This window comes from Oreochromis niloticus, linkage group LG7, assembly GCF_001858045.2.
Source record: "Oreochromis niloticus isolate F11D_XX linkage group LG7, O_niloticus_UMD_NMBU, whole genome shotgun sequence".
Lineage (NCBI taxonomy): Eukaryota > Metazoa > Chordata > Actinopteri > Cichliformes > Cichlidae > Oreochromis > Oreochromis niloticus.
The window spans coordinates 20,710,977-20,728,900 of record NC_031972.2 but is presented as its reverse complement, the minus strand read 5'-3'; the positions used below and the strand labels follow the sequence as shown (position 1 = coordinate 20,728,900).

Sequence of the window (17,924 nt, the reverse complement as noted above, 5' to 3'; positions counted from 1 at the left end):
AGTCACTCAGGGGGTGTGATGCCATCAGAGCCCGCGGTCAGTCATCCTGTCCCACTTTTCCCCCTCCCCTCCTCCTCCTCAAAAAAACAAAACAAAAACCAACCTAAAACACACCTCCTCCACCCTCCTCGTCCAATGGCTGCAGTGCTCCATCCTCTGCGCAGCCCTGCTGGATAAAACCTGAGTCAGTGCCGACTGCGCACACACGACGCAACACAACACAGCACAACAGCCGTTCATCCTCCAACGCGGCTCGGACGCAAACCACCAGAGATCGTTTGGATAATATCAGAATATTTGCTGTGGAACATTTTTTATTATTATTGCAGTTGTTTCGAGCTCCTGCGTGGAAAGGTAAGCCCTCTTCTAAAGTGAACATGTTTTCTGTGTGATCTGTCATGTCTGAATGAGAACGTTAGACAATCCTGACAACACAGGAGCGAAATCACCCAGAAACACTCCGCAAAATGCTGGGAGACAGAGCTCAGGGTTTAACGCTGTTCCGGTGAAAGAGGGAGAGAAAAATAAGGCGTAATCTAAAGAATGTAATCAAAGTTGAAAAATGTGCGCAGAAAAAACAAAGCGTGTGTCTGTTTTGTGTCTTTAAATGACATAATTCGGAGTGACCTTATAGGCACAGGTCCTCACGCAAAAACAGATGAATAATTCTTATTAATTGTCCAAAGTGCATTGATTTCTTAAAATAAATAAATAAATTGTTCCTCCTAAAATAAAAGGCATCTCCATCATAGTCAATGACACATTAATTAACACAAACTGTCTTGTTTTTATGCTAAATTTGTAGTTGTGCGCAAAACAGCGAGGCCTTCAATTTCTGCTGGAAATCACGTTTTCCACTGAACATTTATAACCGTCATTAATACAAGCGATCGATAACAGCGGGCAACTTATTAAATTAATAATTACACAGTTTAAGTCATGAAACATTTACGTCCAAACGTAAAAGTTAGACCGCTGTGGATCATCCTGTGTACCTGTTGTTAGCGGCTCTTTATTTGGCCCGATCGAAGTAAATTAAATAAAACACACTTGATTTCATTTTACATTAGAGTCATGTCATATTAGTTTAAATGCTTTTAAAATTTTCTTCACCAGCTACCTTCAGTTTCCATTATTAATAATCATCTAGAAGTTCGATTATTTTCTAAGACTGTCCCACATTTTGCAGGTTTCAAAATATTACATGTTTCTAATTGCTAACAAAAGTAAGTCAAATAAAGTAAAATAAAGTAAGTAGGCTACTTACCAAAAAAGAAGGAGAAAAAAGTCGATAATGGTCATTGGTTTGTGCAACGACATTAAAACAGTGTTTTTCATTTAATAATAAATGAATTAGTATCATGTAAATCAGACCTGTGCATGCGCTGTAGGTTGGATTATTAGTACCTGGGATGTTAAAGTTATTGCAGGTAAACTGAACTGAATCCAAGTGTCCTGTCCGTCATTTAAAACTGCCTCCCAGCAGGTCATGACAACATTTTTAACGTTTAGACAAACAAGCAGCGGCTTTAATGACTTTTGATCCACTTCTGCCTGCTTTTTAAGGACGGGCGTCATATCGTTTCTTTTTTTCCCCCCTCGTTACTCATAAATTACCACTTGATGTTTTTGCTCGCTTTCGTGAGAATTTCACGGAGCTGAAAAGTCCTTCAGTGTACAGCAGCTGAACAGATGAAGCCTGTAAACAAGGCACACACACACAGCCAAAAACAACTGCCAGCCACCGCATCTGCAATGGATCTAAGAGCTAATCATTACACAGACCTGCGTGTCCTTAAACCGAGAAATGATGCCACATTATTATTTTTGATCTTTCTAGCTAGCCTCTCACTTTAACAAATCCAACATGAAGTCCTGTCATTTCGGCTCCATGCCTCGTAGAGACTGCTGCCATGATGTTTAACTCGGCTTTCATTCGATACTGACAGCAAATACATAAATTTATCGCTATAATAAACAAATCATCGCTATGATAAGACAAACCAAATACAGTCTTTATGATGCCATAAAGAATATGGCCTAAATCTCCTGCAGACTGTTCAATCATCACACCGTAGCCCACCAGCACAAGCAGGTGGGCCACAGGTAGACCTAACGGCGTGAGATGAACGCGCAGAGAGGAAACGTTTGTTTAGTAGGAGTTCAAAGGCCTCACAGATATGACCAGCAGCCAGTTTCACAAACACCTTGATGTCCTGCAGCTCGGAGTCGCCGGGAGCACACTCATGCCAGACCAGGCAGGGGTAGAAGGAGTATAAACACACTTTAACCGGGTCGGCGTGGAGGAGGAGAGCGTCACGTTCAGCTGGTGGAGCAACGAGCACAAACTCAGGGATATGTCCAGTAACACCGGGAGAGGTAAATACTGAGACTTGTTCTCCTATGAAGACCCTGGATTAGCAGATAAAACATCTATCTATCTATCTATCTATCTATCTATCTATCTATCTATCTATCTATCTATCTATCTATCTGTCTATCTATCTATCTATCTATCTATCTATCTATCTATCTATCTATCTATCTATCTAATTAAACCATGCTTTGTTTTTCTGTGTGTGCGCGGTGTCAGTGCGCCGTGCGCGTTCACGCACTACCCCCCCGTCCGCCTCGGGGCCGCTCCGCTTTAATATCCTGCAGGTTGATGAAGCTTGGCAGGGAGATTTTTTTCCACACTCGGCTGGCAGCGTTAATAGAGGCTGCCCTCCCTCCATGCCTCGGCCTCGTCCGGCCGCTGTTTGATGTGGAAATGAAAGCTGGGGAAAAAAGAGAAAAGGCTGAGAGAAACGAGCGACTCAATGGGGTTAAATTAAAAGCAATGGTGTTCTTGCAGAGTCACCACCGTGCAAGCCTTTAGAAAAGACATGGAGGATATGCCGGGGCGAAGCAGGGGAGCACTTTGTGTGTAATTTGTAGTAAATGCGCGCAGAAAATCAGCTTCATGTGCATTAAAAATGAATTGTAGAACACTAGTCACATTTCTGTAGTGTAAAAAACAATACATATAAATATACATATTTTTTATATGTGCCAGAGAACAAATATTAAACTTTAATAATTCATATGAACAGATGCTTCTCAAAAACAGGCTGGAAACGCATAAAAATAATTTTAAAAATTGTATAGACAATCCGAACTTTTTTTTTTTTTACTTGAACTTGACAGTTTAAAATGTTTAAAACACACGCCGCCTCCCTTCACTGAGTGACATGTTCCCCTGCAGTCTCTGAAATGTAAAATAACATTAGTCACTGTCACTGAAGCCAACTGAGTCTCAAATTAGCGGCCTATAAATGGGAACTGTGAGGGGAAAAGCCTGAAGGTGTTATTTATAAGGAGGCGATTAGACAGTGGGATCATCAAAGAACCATTAGTTTTTCCAGAATGCGCATTTCTGTTTGTTGCCAGTGTTAAACACAAAATCTTTAGAGTAATTTCATACTCAAAATAACAGAAGTTTTGATCAATATCAGTTTTTTCCCCCTATTTATAAAACTGTTAAACACATAAAAAGATTTCAGAAAAGACGGACGCTAACCACATCCAAGTACCAAAAGGTCTCACTAACCTCCACACTCACTGCCATCTTGTTTATTATGTCTCCTCACCTCCTTCATCCTCTGCTGCTTCCTTTTAATCTAAAGTGTAGATTCCTTAGTGATGCCCTTTCTAAATCTAAAGCATCAGTCTTGCTTTAGGGATAAATTCTGTTTACTTTAGGTAAATTAAATATGCCCAATTCTGCAAAATATAACACTAACATTTAATAATAGTATTTTTTTATTTCTTTTAATTATTTTTATGTTATATTTTAAATAAAATATAAATAAATTAAAACACTGAGTAAAGTTCTGGTCTGAATCTGTAAAATCTGTGTGTGTGAACTTTTAGATCATTTATTTCCAAACACCTTATGGAGTTAACCTGGATAAATATTGTGTGAATCAGCAGGTGTGATTGAATCAACATGGATGTGTGTGTGTGTGCAGACAGGTGCACGTGAGTTCCATGACATTTATAAGTGTTCATCCCCCCTCCTCCCCCAGGTCATGGGGGTCTTAACCAACTAGGTGGAATGTTTGTTAATGGACGCCCGCTTCCGGAGGTGATCCGGCAACGCATTGTGGACATGGCCCATCAGGGGGTTCGGCCTTGTGACATCTCCCGGCAGCTTCGAGTCAGCCACGGCTGCGTCAGCAAGATCCTGGGACGGTGAGTCCTCAACTTCCTGTTAATTGTTCCCGTTAATGAGAGTCTCGATAGCTGAGAGCCTGCTTAATCATCAGGAGTTTATGGCCTGCCTAAACTTTCCACTTACAAAATCATCTTTCCATTCCAGCTACTATGAGACGGGCAGCATCAAGCCTGGTGTGATTGGCGGCTCCAAGCCCAAAGTGGCCACTCCTAAGGTTGTGGAGAAGATCGCTGAGTACAAGAGGCAGAATCCTACCATGTTCGCCTGGGAAATCAGAGACCGGCTGCTGGCGGAGGGAGTGTGTGACAGTGACACGGTGCCCAGCGTGAGCTCCATTAACAGGTGACAAACTGAATTATGAATGAAATCGTGTAAGCCGGGGTTCAGGTGGTTAAGCAGCATGTAGCTGTGACTGGCTGAGTTCAGCTGACCTGAATGGCTGAGACCGAGTGTGTTGCCTTTGTTTTGCCTTTTTTTGCATGTGATGTAAATCCATTAAAAATCTGTGTTTTTGTTCCAGAATAATCCGAACGAAGGTCCAGCAGCCATTTAACCTTCCTCTGGATGGAAAAGGCCTGAGTCCAGGGCAAACTTTGAGTAAGTCTGCACCATTTATGAACCATTTATGATGGTGGAAAGGATTAGGATTAAATACATTGCTCTGCAAGATTAAACTCGGGGCCCTCATTGCATCAGCAGCAAAGAGCTGTGCAGTATCGTTATCTTAGATCTGTCTTTGTTGTTCTCTCTTTCTCAGTCCCCAGTTCTGCGGTCACCCCTCCAGAATCCCCGCAGTCGGACTCTCTGGGTTCAACTTACTCCATCAGCGGCTTGCTGGGTATTCCTCAACCCAACGGCGAGGGCAAAAGGAGCCACGATGACAGTAAGAAATCAATCTAGCAAACAAAACACCCCAATCTGAAGCTGATTCATAAGAAAAACGGGGTTACCGCCTACTATCTTCACCAATGCTGAGAAAACAAAGGGAAATATGGCTGGAAAAACTTGTTTCTAGGCCTTCTGCAGGCATGCACTCTAAAACTTCTAAAGATGAAAACAACTATGCCTCTCCCAGCTGCTTTATTTAATCATTAATCTGACCTTGTTTCCTATAAGAACACTTTTTTCCTGTTGCAAGGGAAAACAGGCCGAAAGTTGTCCCTCGAAGGGAAATTAAGCTTTACTTTGTTAAATTTTGCAAGGTCCTGTGCACGACAGGGCAAGCTTAACCCCAGTCACTGTGACACAGCAGCTTCTGTCCTGTTCTTCATCCAGCTACACTGACAGATATCAGTTTTTCCTCCAATAACTAGAAAGCTGACGTCTTTCAGGGACGCAGGCAATCAAGTCGTTGATATCAGTGTAATCATTTGTTAGCGGTGATTTATGGCCTGCTTTAGTTTTTTTAATGTTGTGATTTCTATTAAATTCAAAGAAGTAATAATTTAGCGCAGACTTGGGATGGAGCTCTGAGGGACGCAGATGGCCACAAAGAACTGCAAACCAGTTAATTAAGATTAGAGCCACTTAGGAACTGTGCCAAAGAGACAAGCTCTTTAGCTCTTTAGTTTTCAAATAATTGAAGGGGCCAAAATCTTCTCCGAGGACATTTAAAGACCTTCAAGATAAAATTACTGTTTGCCAGTTTAACATGAAGCTTTCCTCCTCCTCTATCCTCCTCGGTGCCTCTCACAGGTGATCAGGAGAGCTGTCGGCACAGCGTGGACTCTCAGGGCAGCGGAGGCATCCCGAGGAAACAGATGAGAGTGGATCACTTCCCCACAGCCTCACAACATCTGGACTGCGGCTTCGATCGTCATCACTATCCTCCGGACTCATTCGGATCAGCAGCAAACAGCAAAACCGAGCAGGTACCGACTATTTGGACTGAAAATCCTCCTTTCATTTTTTTTACCTGTGCACTTGTAACAGCAGCCTTTATCATCCTCAGACTCTATACCCGCTTTCCCTCATCAACGGTAGCCTAGAAGAAGCCAAGACCAGCCTCTCATCATCCAGCTCTGCCATTGGACGAAATCTGTCGGCACACCAGAGCTACACCATGGTGACTGGTGAGACTCTTAATGCTGGATTATGCTCTTTGACCTCCATTAACCACAGGGCCCAGGACCCTCCACATGCTGCCGCTCACTCTTTGTTCAGTTTTGGCATTTCACACAGTTCTTTTGGTCCTGCGTGTTTTTTCTTTTTTCACTTCCACCCATGTTCACCATTTGTTTTTGCTTTGTTTTGTTTTTTTATTTCCTTACCCACGCGCTGCACACTGGCTCTCACCACCTCAGAGCCCGTACAGACCCTGCCACTTTGTCTAAAACAGGAAATGTCCCCAGAAGTGACCAGCACGAGCCCCTCCCCAAACATGGCAGCCTGTAGCCTGGCGTTTGTGGAGCTGCAGGCGCTGCAGAAACCCATTTCTGTCAGCAGCAGCAGCTGCAGCGGCAGCAGCAGCTCCAACCATTTCCCCAACGCCTTCAACTCATTCTCCCATCATGCACCAGTGTACGGGCAGTTCAGCAGTCAGTCTGTCATCTCAGGTAACGCAGCCATCCATCTCATCTCTGTTTACTTTTTGCTCATTCGTTCATTTTTTGGCGTTTGAATGTTGCAGAAAGTTAAATGATAAACTGATCTTATCGTTTCAGCTTCATTTCAGTCTTTGCATCTTACACGTTCGTCCAGCACAAAACACCAATCTGAACATCCACCTCGGTGTTAAAGATGTGCGGCTTTTTTGTGTGCTTTCAGGGCGCGACATGGTGAGCTCCACCCTTCCTGGCTACCCACCTCACATCCCCTCCCCTGCTCAGACGGGATACTCTTCTTCTGCAATCACGGGAATGGTAGCAGGTAAGGAGCTGACCTGAAGGACGACATTTTTGTTTTAAAAATGGAAAAATGGAAAGACAAGTAGAAAGAAAGAGAGAGAAAAAGGAGGAAGGAAAGGAAACAGAAAGAAGGAGCAGGGCAGGATGGCGGCTTGTAGATTAACCAGGAGACGGGCTGAGTTAATGAGTAGTCTTGCCAGGGTGAGCGCAGGGGTGCACGTGAGCCCGATGGGGAGGGGTACAGGGAACTGGCTGGGGTTCCACCCTGCTGCCCACACCCCCTCACCCAGACACCTCTGACCACACATCGCCATGGGAACCAGGGGGCCCAGGAGGGAGATGCAATGGTTGTGGGCGGATGGGGCGTAAAGCTGGGAAGAGTAGGAGTTTTTTTTTTTTTTTTTTGGTTTTTTTTTTACAGGGAGTGTGTGTGTGTGTGTGTCAAGATGCCTGCATGTGAGCATAGAGAGAGAGAGTGTGTGTGTATGTGCATGTATGTGTGCGATCTGCCTTTTTTTTTTTTATTTGAAGTCTGCCCTCCGAAGCGCGAAATGAGAGGGTCTGATTTATTATTTTTTCTGGTGGGCTCGCTGTGAGGAAGCGTTGATACACAATTACCGAGTAAGGGGTGGGGGGGGGGTAGGAAAGGAGGAGGAGGTGGGGAGCTCAGGGATTCATTCCAGCCAACATAATTACCAATTAGATATTGGAATGTTTAAAAAAAAGAAGAAGAAGAAGAAGAAAAGAAAAAGGAAAGAAAGAGGAGTTGCCAGACAGGAAGTGCAGGATGGAGAGAGGAGGAGGGCATTTCAGAGGGCAGAGGCTGAACGATGGAAGGGGCCTAAGCGCTGGAGAAAGAGGGCGTAAAGGCTAGCTGTGTGCACGCACCACTGGGCCGAGGGATTTTACCCTCAGCCATCCACCTGCACCACAGATTAATGGTTTACAGGCCGCACTAACTGTCGGTGAATTATGAGCTAAGGCTGAACAGATGCTGGCACTCAGACAAACAACCTGCCGAGCTCCTTGCAACGCTCCAGCTTTGCATTTTAATAACAAATGTCTCCTCGCGTGTTTCAGCTCGGACCGTTTGGATTGTTTGCTCAACTTTATTTTGAAAATGTTCTTTTCCTTCTCTGCAGCAGGTGCAGATTACTCGGGTCAGTCCTACAGCCACTCGCCCTACACCTCGTACAGCGAAGCCTGGAGGTTCACCAACTCCAGCTTACTGGGTGAGTAACCGAGCACACGTAAGCCTAACCCCGTGAATATTTGTTACTAAGGCGGCGAACGTGTCCCCCGCGGAGCTTCTCCAGAATTCACAAACGGTTCACGAGAATTTTCTCTCTGACCTTATGATTCAGAAACATTTCACTCTGACTAGATTTTAATAGACGGCCTACCAGGAAGTGGAGCACGCGTAACACCTAATGCGCTTTTTGACCCCCCTACCTTTCTTTAACATATTCATTTATCTTGGTAAAAATGTTGCTGTATTAAAAGCCACATCTGGGCTGCAGACAAAACAATATAACATCAGACAACTGGTAAAACAATGCTAAAGAAAAAGATATTTGAAAAAAGGCACTTTTCATTAACTAAAGAGCAAAAAGTCATCTAAAACTTCAACATTTCCATTTCTCAACACTGAACTGTAGTGTAGAAATGCACAGTAGCTTGTAATTTATTCATTTTTACCTCAAAGACAGCAGTGTATGCAGTATTTAGCTGTATTTGTATTGCTGTATTGTTACCGCAGTTTTGTGGAGTTCAGGCAGGCATCTTGTAGTCTAATTGCTGGAGAAACTCACTTTGCGTTCTCATCTCATGACCAAATTGTATTAATTGACACAGAGGTGGAGGTTTGATGGCTGATTTTCTGCACTGCACCTTGTTTGAAACGTGCCCCAGCATCACTCATGCTTTTAGGGTTTTCGGGTCCCTCATTACGTGTAGGTCGCGATGGGCCTTCAGCCTCAAAGCACTCAGAGCCAAAGCTGTGACCATCAGCATCATCCAGCTGTGACAGCCTCCATCTGTGTCTCCCCCCACAGGCTCGCCCTATTACTACAGCTCGGCCTCCCGCACGGGCCCACCATCTGCAGCCGCCTACGACCACCTCTAGTCCTCGCTGGTCGCCTCAGTCCTGATGAGCCTCCACGCCACGGTAAAGACTGGAGACCTTACCATCAGCTGATCTGATGTGGACCGAGACACGCAGCTCTAAACTGGATGTGAACTCGAGACTTCTACTGATGACCCAGCAACACATTTTTTCTCTCCTTCTCGTCCTCTCACGGTCATCCTAAGCCTGCTCCTGTATTTATTTGCAGTCACAGACACCGTTTCCCAGGGTAGCTGTGACTCATGCACGTTTACACATTGCTAACCACGACCTCCTCCAGGGCTTGTTTCCACAGACTCCACGGGTGCATATTTTCAGTATGAATCTATTCAGCGCTTTTTCGGCCAAAGACTGTTTTCTTTCTTCTTCTTCTTTTTTTTCCTGGCACATCTGCAACTTGACTCCACTGATCCAGTGAATAAGGGATATGCAACTTCTTTGTACTGAACTATGCCTGCTTTGTTTACAACCTTTATTTTTTTTCTTTGTTTTTAAGAAGAAGGAAAAAAACTGAATCCTATCCTATCACCACAAATCAATTTCCATTCTCGATCTACTTGTATGCTTGCCTGCAAATTCAGTTTGTGATTATTATTATTTTATTTTTTGTTACTGTAAATTCAGATTTTTCTGTTGGGGGAAAAAAATCACAGTTACAGAAGAAAAGCCTCCATACGCCCCTCAAAGACAATTACATATCTGTCCAGCAATATGTATATAATGTAAATGAAGAATTACTTTATGGGGGAAGTGATGCAGTTTCACTGAGAGGGGAGGGGGTGATGATGATTTGGCCACTAAAAACCAACAAGGCTTGAAATACGTTTGTTTTTGCTTCAGTTAAATTGAGTTTGTTGTCATGCTGATGTTCTGATGTTTGGTAAAAACTGTGACTATTTTTTCTTATACTGTTATTAATATTATTGCAGATGTACATAATGAATTTCTAAAGAATTATTTTAATTAAAGCATGACAAATTTATGTGCTTTTTCCCTTTTTGCTTCCTCAATTCTCCAGTGCTAAATATATCAGGGACATTTTGATACCTTTAATCGATTATTGTTATTATTATTGTTAGTATTATTATTATTATTATTGGTGACGTTATCGTTGACGCGATTTCGGTGAGCTGAACCCCCCCACCCCCACCCCCAAAAAACAGAAAAAAACCCTGAAATGCTTTTTTGTTTCTACTCAGCATTTTTTAAAGGACACGATCAATGATCCCGAAAAACACGCGCATCTGTCTAATTTCTTTTTTTATTTTCTGCATCATGTACTTTTATTTGCAATTATTTCTTCCCTCTTTGCGGCCTCATTATAGAGCCGCCGTAACGAGGCAACGGTTCGGCGGTGCCGCGGCCCACCTGGTGCCACCACCACCTCCACCTCCACGCGGGATACCGCGAGATTAATGGAGAGAGGTCGGGACGATTTTTTCCTTTTTTAAAAATACATTTCTTTTTAAAAATGTTTGATTATTTAGAAAAAACAAAACAAAAACATAATATTAAAAATAATAAGACCGAGAAAATAAATACATTTTCATTTTATTATTATTATTATGAAAATAAATGCGATAACATATATTTTTAAACTGATTTTTTTTTAATCTAACTTTTTAAAAAAAAAATTTATTTGTAACTAAATATCAAAGTATTTATTTGAAACCTGCACTTGAACCTGATTGAACTCCTGTGTTGGATCTTCTGAGCTGCTCTTTACTCTCATTAGACCACCGGGATCACTGCAGTCGTTTTTTAGTTCACGAACTTCTGCACAGTTCATGGCCTAATTCATCTTTAAAGAAACCCTCAAGCCTAATTATGTAACTCCTCAATCAGACTGCATGAAGGGTTTCCTCTGAGACAATCACCTGAAGTCCTCAGTCAGAGTGGGATCTGCTGATGAAGATCAGCCCTGACACGTTTCTGTTTACAGTATGCGCTCCTCTTTCTTTTTCTGTCCCCCCTCAAGTCTTCCATCTCCTCACATTTCACCATTTCCTGACTCACTTCTTTACACCCCCTGCTTCTTCTCTCTCCTCCAGCCAAACCACTGTACACACACACACACACACACACACACACACACACAATGCTCTGTAAACTTTAAACAACACCAGCATTTCATCCCATTGTTGTCCAAGTGGCCTGGTCCACCCCAGACAGCCCATCAACCACCCAGACGCTCATTGGTTGCAAGTCCCTTGCTCAAGCATGCAGAGACATGATACACATCCATATACGCTCGTTCGCGTTCATGTGCCTCGCTGGAATGAGGAAAATCTTTTAAGTGAAACCCTTTTTTTCAGCTTCTCCAGCCAGCTGACGACCAGCCAGAGAAATAACAGCAGCGAGTGTTAAACATTAACAGTCCTGCTGCCAAAAAACCCCACACATTATAACTGCTCCACAGACGACACAACAGAAATAACTCCTCTCTGTCTCTCCCCGGGCCTATTAGTGAGGAGGTTTCGGGCCACAGTGCTTCTGGTAATGAGCCCGGCAGCACAATACGGGCACCGGGCCGGAACAGCTGAGGGCAGACAAAGCTGGCAGGATGGGGCGACAGGGACTTACTACATTTAACAGAGAAACCGTACTAACACTGTGCCCGTGAGTGTGTGTGTGCGAGAGATGGACAGACAGAGTGAGAGTGTGTGCTTGTGTGATATAACATTGTGTGTGGCGGCGAAGGCATGTGTCCCATTATCATTACTGGGACAAAGTGAAAGGCAGAATGGAGGGGGGCCCAGCAGAAATTGCTGCCAAAAAGGCAACAGAGGAGTGTGTGGCAATCAGTGGGATGACGGGCTGGGGTTGTCCTGCTCCAGTCATCTGGAAAGTTCTCCACTTATCTCTGGGCCCGAGATACTGGCCCACCAATTCAGCCTGGCAAATACGTATAATGTAGGCTGACAGAGTTTGTCCACCCAAATGAGCTGCAGGACACGCCGTTGTTTTTAACTGTGAATGGCAGCGCTGCCAGGCGGGCCCCGCCCGGGTCAGGCTCTTTGTGACCCTCGATTAGACCCAGATTGTGTAAGTGAACCCATTACTTTATCACTAATTACTCTGAATGATTATTCTGAACTTGTCCTTCTTTAACAGAGCTAAAGGGGCAGAAGTGTGTTACAGGGAAATGTGCAACCCCATGGATGCATTTAAGAGAAGAACATGTGATGAGAATATGATGAGTATGAGTGTGATGGCGTTGGCAGCTGTAGTGTCGACTCTGAGCAGCTCTGTGGTATAGCAACTACTTCCCACAGTAGGGTAGAGTAAAGGCTAATGGAAGTGACATTCATCGTACAGGTATTTAGACTCCATCCCAAGCCTGTTCCAGTCCAGACCACTATCCAGCAATCGTATGTGCCAATATAATAAGAACCACAGCGGTGGTTTGGGAGGACTTATTGAACATTTAGCTGTGTTGTATGAAATGTATGATCTGCCTCAGTTCATACATTTCCATAGATTTCACAGGCTGACTCTCTAACTGTTACCTATGCAGAAGCAGGGAAACGTCACACGCCATCTCAGAAGCTTCTTGCAGTCGTCGCTGTGTGTCTCTGAATGAATGAACTGAGGTTGTTAAACTCACCTTTCATTTTCCTGTTTTCTATATAATCACCGGTGAAGTTTTTAGAAAATGTCCAACCAGTCTGCTGCTGCACCGGAATGACTGACTGATACCACGGGTGTGGTAAAGGCTCTCCACTGACGCTGCATTGAAAGAAACCCAGTATCATGTGGCTGCTATACTTGTGCCTTCTTGTTGTTATTTCCAATACTACTGAAAAACTAATTATTATTATCCAGCATTTCTGAGCCCTCGCTATTCAAAACCACAATACCAGCAATAACAATGACAGGACAAAGAAGGTAACAGATCTTCTAAGTGTACATCTTGTAGACAGCAGCTTGATTTCATTTGCGGGGAGGGAGAGGGGTTTTTCTACGGCCAACTTTGAGGATCAATACCATGGGATGTATCGTAGTTTCAATAGTAAAACTCATTTCATGTTCATGATGTCGTGATTTCCTTTTCAGTCCAATCCTTGTACCTGACCATTTTCAGAGGAATGTTTTTTATTAATATCATTATTGTTTTGTTAAGCCACTTAACACTCATCCAAGCATAAAAACTTAAAGGATGAACCTGTGCAGTGTGTACACATAACAGAGCAACAAACAATAGCAAGTAACCTATTTTAAATTGTATCTGCCTGTTGCACAAACACATCATTTGTTCCCATTTAATTGGTTTTTGCATCAACAAGGTGATTCCCAAAGAGCTATTAGCTGAAAACTTGGTATATCTATGTATAGTGTGCAGCATGTTCTTAAAAATTTGAGGGAATTGGACAAGTGGAGGACAAAAGAAGAAGTAGCCGTTCTGAAAAACTATCCACAGCAGTATTAACAGTATCTAAAAGTTATCTCCTTAAGAAACAGGCTGAGGTATGCCATGTTAGACAAAAACTGGACTTAAAATCTGATGGAGTGATAAAACCATCAGGTTTTGATCCACTATGTAATACCATTTGGAAAGGCTCTGATTGGCAACAGCTTTGTTGTTCAGCCTGATAATGATGAAAGCATACCTGGAACACTGTCAGCCTCCCCAGAGCCCAGACCTCAACATTATTGAAGCAGTGTGGGATCAATTTGACCGAGAACCAATCAAAAGGCTGCCAGCGTCCATTACATGTGTTTCAATAACTTGCTGCACGTATTTCCCATGTTCCTCAAAAAAATAAGGAGAAAAAAAAGAAACAAGGAGAGTCTCAAGATTTTTGCACACGACTGTATATTGTGGTTACGACCTTGGTCTAGTTCAAGGTGGAAGACCAAACCACCTACCGCAATCATCATCTAAATTTCGCTGTAAGTCAATTTGCTCTGATAGGCCAGAAAAGAAGCCTCAGAACACCTGAGCAGACTTCAAATGATATCACCTCTCTCAGATTTCAAGAAGTTATCTAATCTCCTCCATCTTTAACCATAATGCAGCTGGAACAAATGTGCCAGTCAAACAGAGCAAAGTGGCCAAACAGAGGCTGTTTCTGTATTGGAGCAGGTAGAGGGAGGAAACACAGGTGCCCTGTGTCATACTGGCCTATTAAACAACACACAGACCCCGAAGGCAGGAAGCTACTATTAACCAGGAGACATCAAGAAAAACGCACCTTTCAAAGCACACACACACACACACATGCAGCACTATACACACACGACGAAGGTGGATAAAATCTTCCAGGTATCAGGTCCTGCCCCGAGGGACAGGACTGACCTGCAGAGGCCAGTGCAGTCAAACACCCAGCCGACAAACACCTCATTCAACGTCACACAGACATGTTGATTGTGCTGATTTATCCTCCAACTGCACACAGAAGATCAAAGATTACTAAGCAAAGGAAGAACACATTGGAAATATTCCTAGAACTGCTTCGAAAACGGGCTAAGAGATGAAACGAGATAAAGAAGTTAAACATTCCCGATCTGCTCCGCGTGCTGCATTGACCCTCTGTTTGTCCTGCATCTAAAAAAACCATAGAGTCTGAGCCCGAGGAGTACTGTCAGACTCTTGAGTGTGTGTGTGTGTGTGTGTGTGTGTGTGTGTGTGTGGGTGGACGATGAAGGGTAAAAAGAGGTCATGCATTAAAATGCCCTCAAGCAAGGCACTTGGCTTAACTCTTTTCAACAAGAGAGGCTCCTTTGCTGCTAAAAGGAAAAGGAGCTCTACTTCTTTGGACTGGGTCTGATTGGCAAATAAAATGAGAATGTCTGGCCGCTAGAGAAGCCACACTAATGAGTGCAGTTAAAAGAAAAAAAAGGGGGGGGTAAAAAAGGCAGATGTCTTTCTACAGTTCCTCCTGTTTCTTGTAAAACAGATTACAGCGATAAACTTTCCCAAAACGATGAAAAAAGATAAATTTGCCTCAAAAAAATATATAGAGCGGGGGACGCTGGATAAGAGCGTGAGAGGATAAGAGTGGAGTTAATGTCTCGGCGAAAGAGGCAAGTGGGGTCTGAGTGGGGAGACGAAACTCATGAGAGGACCGCAAAGAGACTTCAAGGGCCCTGGACGGCCACACAGCACAACAGCAGCAGTCAAGAGCGGAGGGTGAAGACAGAGGCAGTGGAGGCGGTGTGTGGGTGGAGGGGAGACAAAGAAACATTTCAATAGCTAGAGTGGGAGAAATGAAGTGTTAGTGCAGATAAAAAGTAACAAGTAGAGCGTGCAAAGCATCAGCAGCAGATGGAGAATGTGCATCAGGAGGAGCATTGAGGGCAGAAAAAAAAGGGGCACAGGACTGATTGTGGTAAAGTTTATGTTTGCTGGCGGTGTTTTCAGGTGTTTTGCGGCTTATGTGCGACCCAGGGTGGAGGTTGAGCAATGTTTAAGCCACCTCGTGTACACACAAGGCGAGGAGAAAAGCACAATGAAATGAGGAAACCTTACGTGTCGTAGGGGAAAGGGGGGTCTATTCTGGATTGGCCCCTAATGATCACAACTTGAGGTCTTGCCTTTTTAATTACCCATCCAGGCCTGACTGAGACGCATGAAGCTCGAGAATGGAGTGGCGCAGATTGGACAAAAAAAACAGGCCACTTCCTTGGAAAAGATGCCCTCTGAACCCAGCAGCTAATGCAGCCCCTGCTGCTCCAGCCTGCTCATTATTGTTCTTGGAGAGGAGGAGGAGAGAGAGGGTCACTCCAAAACAAGCCCAACACCATCACCGGCTGAAGTCATGGTCCACAGGTCATGTGAGAAGAGCTCCCGCTCGAGAGATCCTCTGCGACGCCAGCGCCAAACGGGCACCTTCGGCACAGATTGCGACCCCGGAATGTAAACCATTATTAAAGCGTTTCTGTCTGAGCTGGAAAAGCAGGAGACGCTAATGGCTGCCTCTCGCTGCAACATTTCGTCACAGGCCCGAGAGCATGTAGGTTAGCCGAGATGGCGTCGGCCCCTCCCGCCCTCTGGAGGTGCTATGACGGCCCCGGGCCCCCGTCACTCATGTGACCAATCAGTCACCCTCATCTGCACAATCTGACTTTATCTTAATGAGCTGTTGTTATTCCCTTGAATGAATGGAGACAGTTTCCATTCAGAGGACAAGCTGGGCTTCATCGCCTGATGGAGAATCCCGTGTTTCTCTCATGTCTGTCCGTCCAGGAGGGGAAAAGATCTAAATATACAAAAACAGCTTCAGGTGCAATGAAACGTCCATTTGTTCGGTGCGTTCATCCGATTCTGACCCGCAGACGGGACGGTGTGTGCTTGTCTGCATTGTCTGTGCTCTTCATTGTGTTTCCTATTGTCGCATCACATTCCTGTGTGGGGAATGTGTGTGTGTTTAGAGGTGGGGGTGGTGGTGGTTCTAGACATCCTGCTCTTTTGTTGGTCACCCCAGGTCGGCTGCTGCTCGACATGTCAGCCTGAGAGATCACAAAATAAGACCCGTGCCACTGCAGTGATCTCACACACACACACACACACACACACACACACACACAGACACGCACACACACACACACACAGACACGCACACAAGAACCGACGTGTACACACCTTGAGCTCTGCTGTCTAACACTCCTGGCACAGATGGGTTAATGGTAACCATGGCATCACAGACTTTATATTTTTCACTTTTTGAGGGTTTTTTGTTCTTTGGGTATCAGGTTTTGTTTTTTCCAGACCCTGAATAACTTTATTGATTTAATCATCCTCTGTTCAATATCTTTGCCAAAAGTCTGAAGAAGGTATGATCAGGTAAACGACCAGCATAAGTTACTGTTCACGGCACAGTTTAAAAACTTGATATATACACTTCAGCCAAACAAGTTTACAAGAAACAAATTTATGCGGGTAGATGTGATCAAGACAACACGCTGAAGTTCAAAGAGGAGACTCTGGATGCGGCGTAGTTGTTCTGGTCCAAAAAAGAGAAAATATCCAGATGTCTGAGTAGAATGGCCACACTGTTCGAGCTGAGATGAAGGTAAAAGTAACTGAAAAAATGCAGAAGAGCATACCTGAACACACAACACGTCAACCCTTGAAGCAGATGGGCTTCAGCTGCAGAAGAGCATACCGGATTCCGCTCCTGTCAGCTAAGAACAGGAAACTGTTCATAAAATCACCTTTAGAATGTGCAGCTGACAAATCTGCAGCACCTGTGTGACACTTTCATGTTACTATAGCCCAAAATCTCGGAGGAATCCGGATCCAACGAGGTACTGACAATGTGTGCCCAATAAAATGGCTGATGAGTCCATTATGACCGAGTTTTGTAGTTAAAAACAAAAATAGAGGAGCTAAGATTCAGTGTGCTGACAGCTTACTTACAAGAAAGCACATTTTGTGTCAAACCAACAGAGTACACTGGCCAGAAATCCAACCAACAAACACACACCAGGTATCTAGGAATGACCACGTTTAACCGTATTAGGTTACTAATAAAATCAATTAAACTTTTAGTCTTTAACGGACCAAAAATACAATTATAAAATAAATAAGATGGCACAAAACAAATAAATTACAGTCCAAAAATCGATTCAGATTCATTTTGTTGTGAAAACAAGTGCCACACAAGTATCTGTGTGAGCTTTTATGGCAGATATTCTAATATCAGTGAGGGCATTTATGGCTATAAAAACAAGGTTGTTTTGAAAACGTGCTAAAAAATGACGATAAATAACAGGAGCTGAAACCAAAAGTGTC

The 17,924-nt window shown here is 43.8% G+C and overlaps 1 protein-coding gene across 5 annotated transcripts; it reads left to right on the top strand.

Annotated features, from left to right (window-relative positions):
• The first annotated feature begins 214 nt into the window (after positions 1-214).
• pax8 (paired box 8) lies at positions 215-10,422 on the top strand. Of its 5 annotated transcripts, none has more exons than XM_005460208.2 (12): positions 215-354; positions 2,223-2,379; positions 4,092-4,233; positions 4,361-4,558; positions 4,737-4,813; positions 4,974-5,099; positions 5,912-6,087; positions 6,168-6,288; positions 6,520-6,771; positions 6,983-7,084; positions 8,205-8,294; positions 9,117-10,422. In XM_005460208.2, the coding sequence occupies exons 2-12, from the start codon at positions 2,358-2,360 to the stop codon at positions 9,185-9,187; spliced, it is 1,377 nt and encodes a 458-aa protein (XP_005460265.1). In that variant the 5' UTR covers positions 215-354; positions 2,223-2,357; the 3' UTR covers positions 9,188-10,422. The 5 variants fall into 5 exon arrangements, with proteins under 5 accessions (XP_005460265.1, XP_005460264.1, XP_025765256.1 ...); XM_005460207.2 differs by having other exon boundaries at positions 4,068-4,233; XM_025909471.1 differs by lacking the exon at positions 6,520-6,771 and having other exon boundaries at positions 4,068-4,233.
• The last annotated feature ends 7,502 nt before the right edge of the window (positions 10,423-17,924 follow it).

Bases quoted from the DNA above. Each gene is read 5' to 3' on its own strand.
- pax8 (XM_005460207.2), top strand. From the start codon at position 2,358: ATGTCCAGTAACACCGGGAGAG. The intron at 4,234-4,360 runs GTGAGTCCTCAA...TTTCCATTCCAG, and splicing joins GTCAGCAAGATCCTGGGACG to CTACTATGAGACGGGCAGCA. The intron at 4,559-4,736 runs GTGACAAACTGA...TTTTTGTTCCAG, and splicing joins AGCGTGAGCTCCATTAACAG to AATAATCCGAACGAAGGTCC.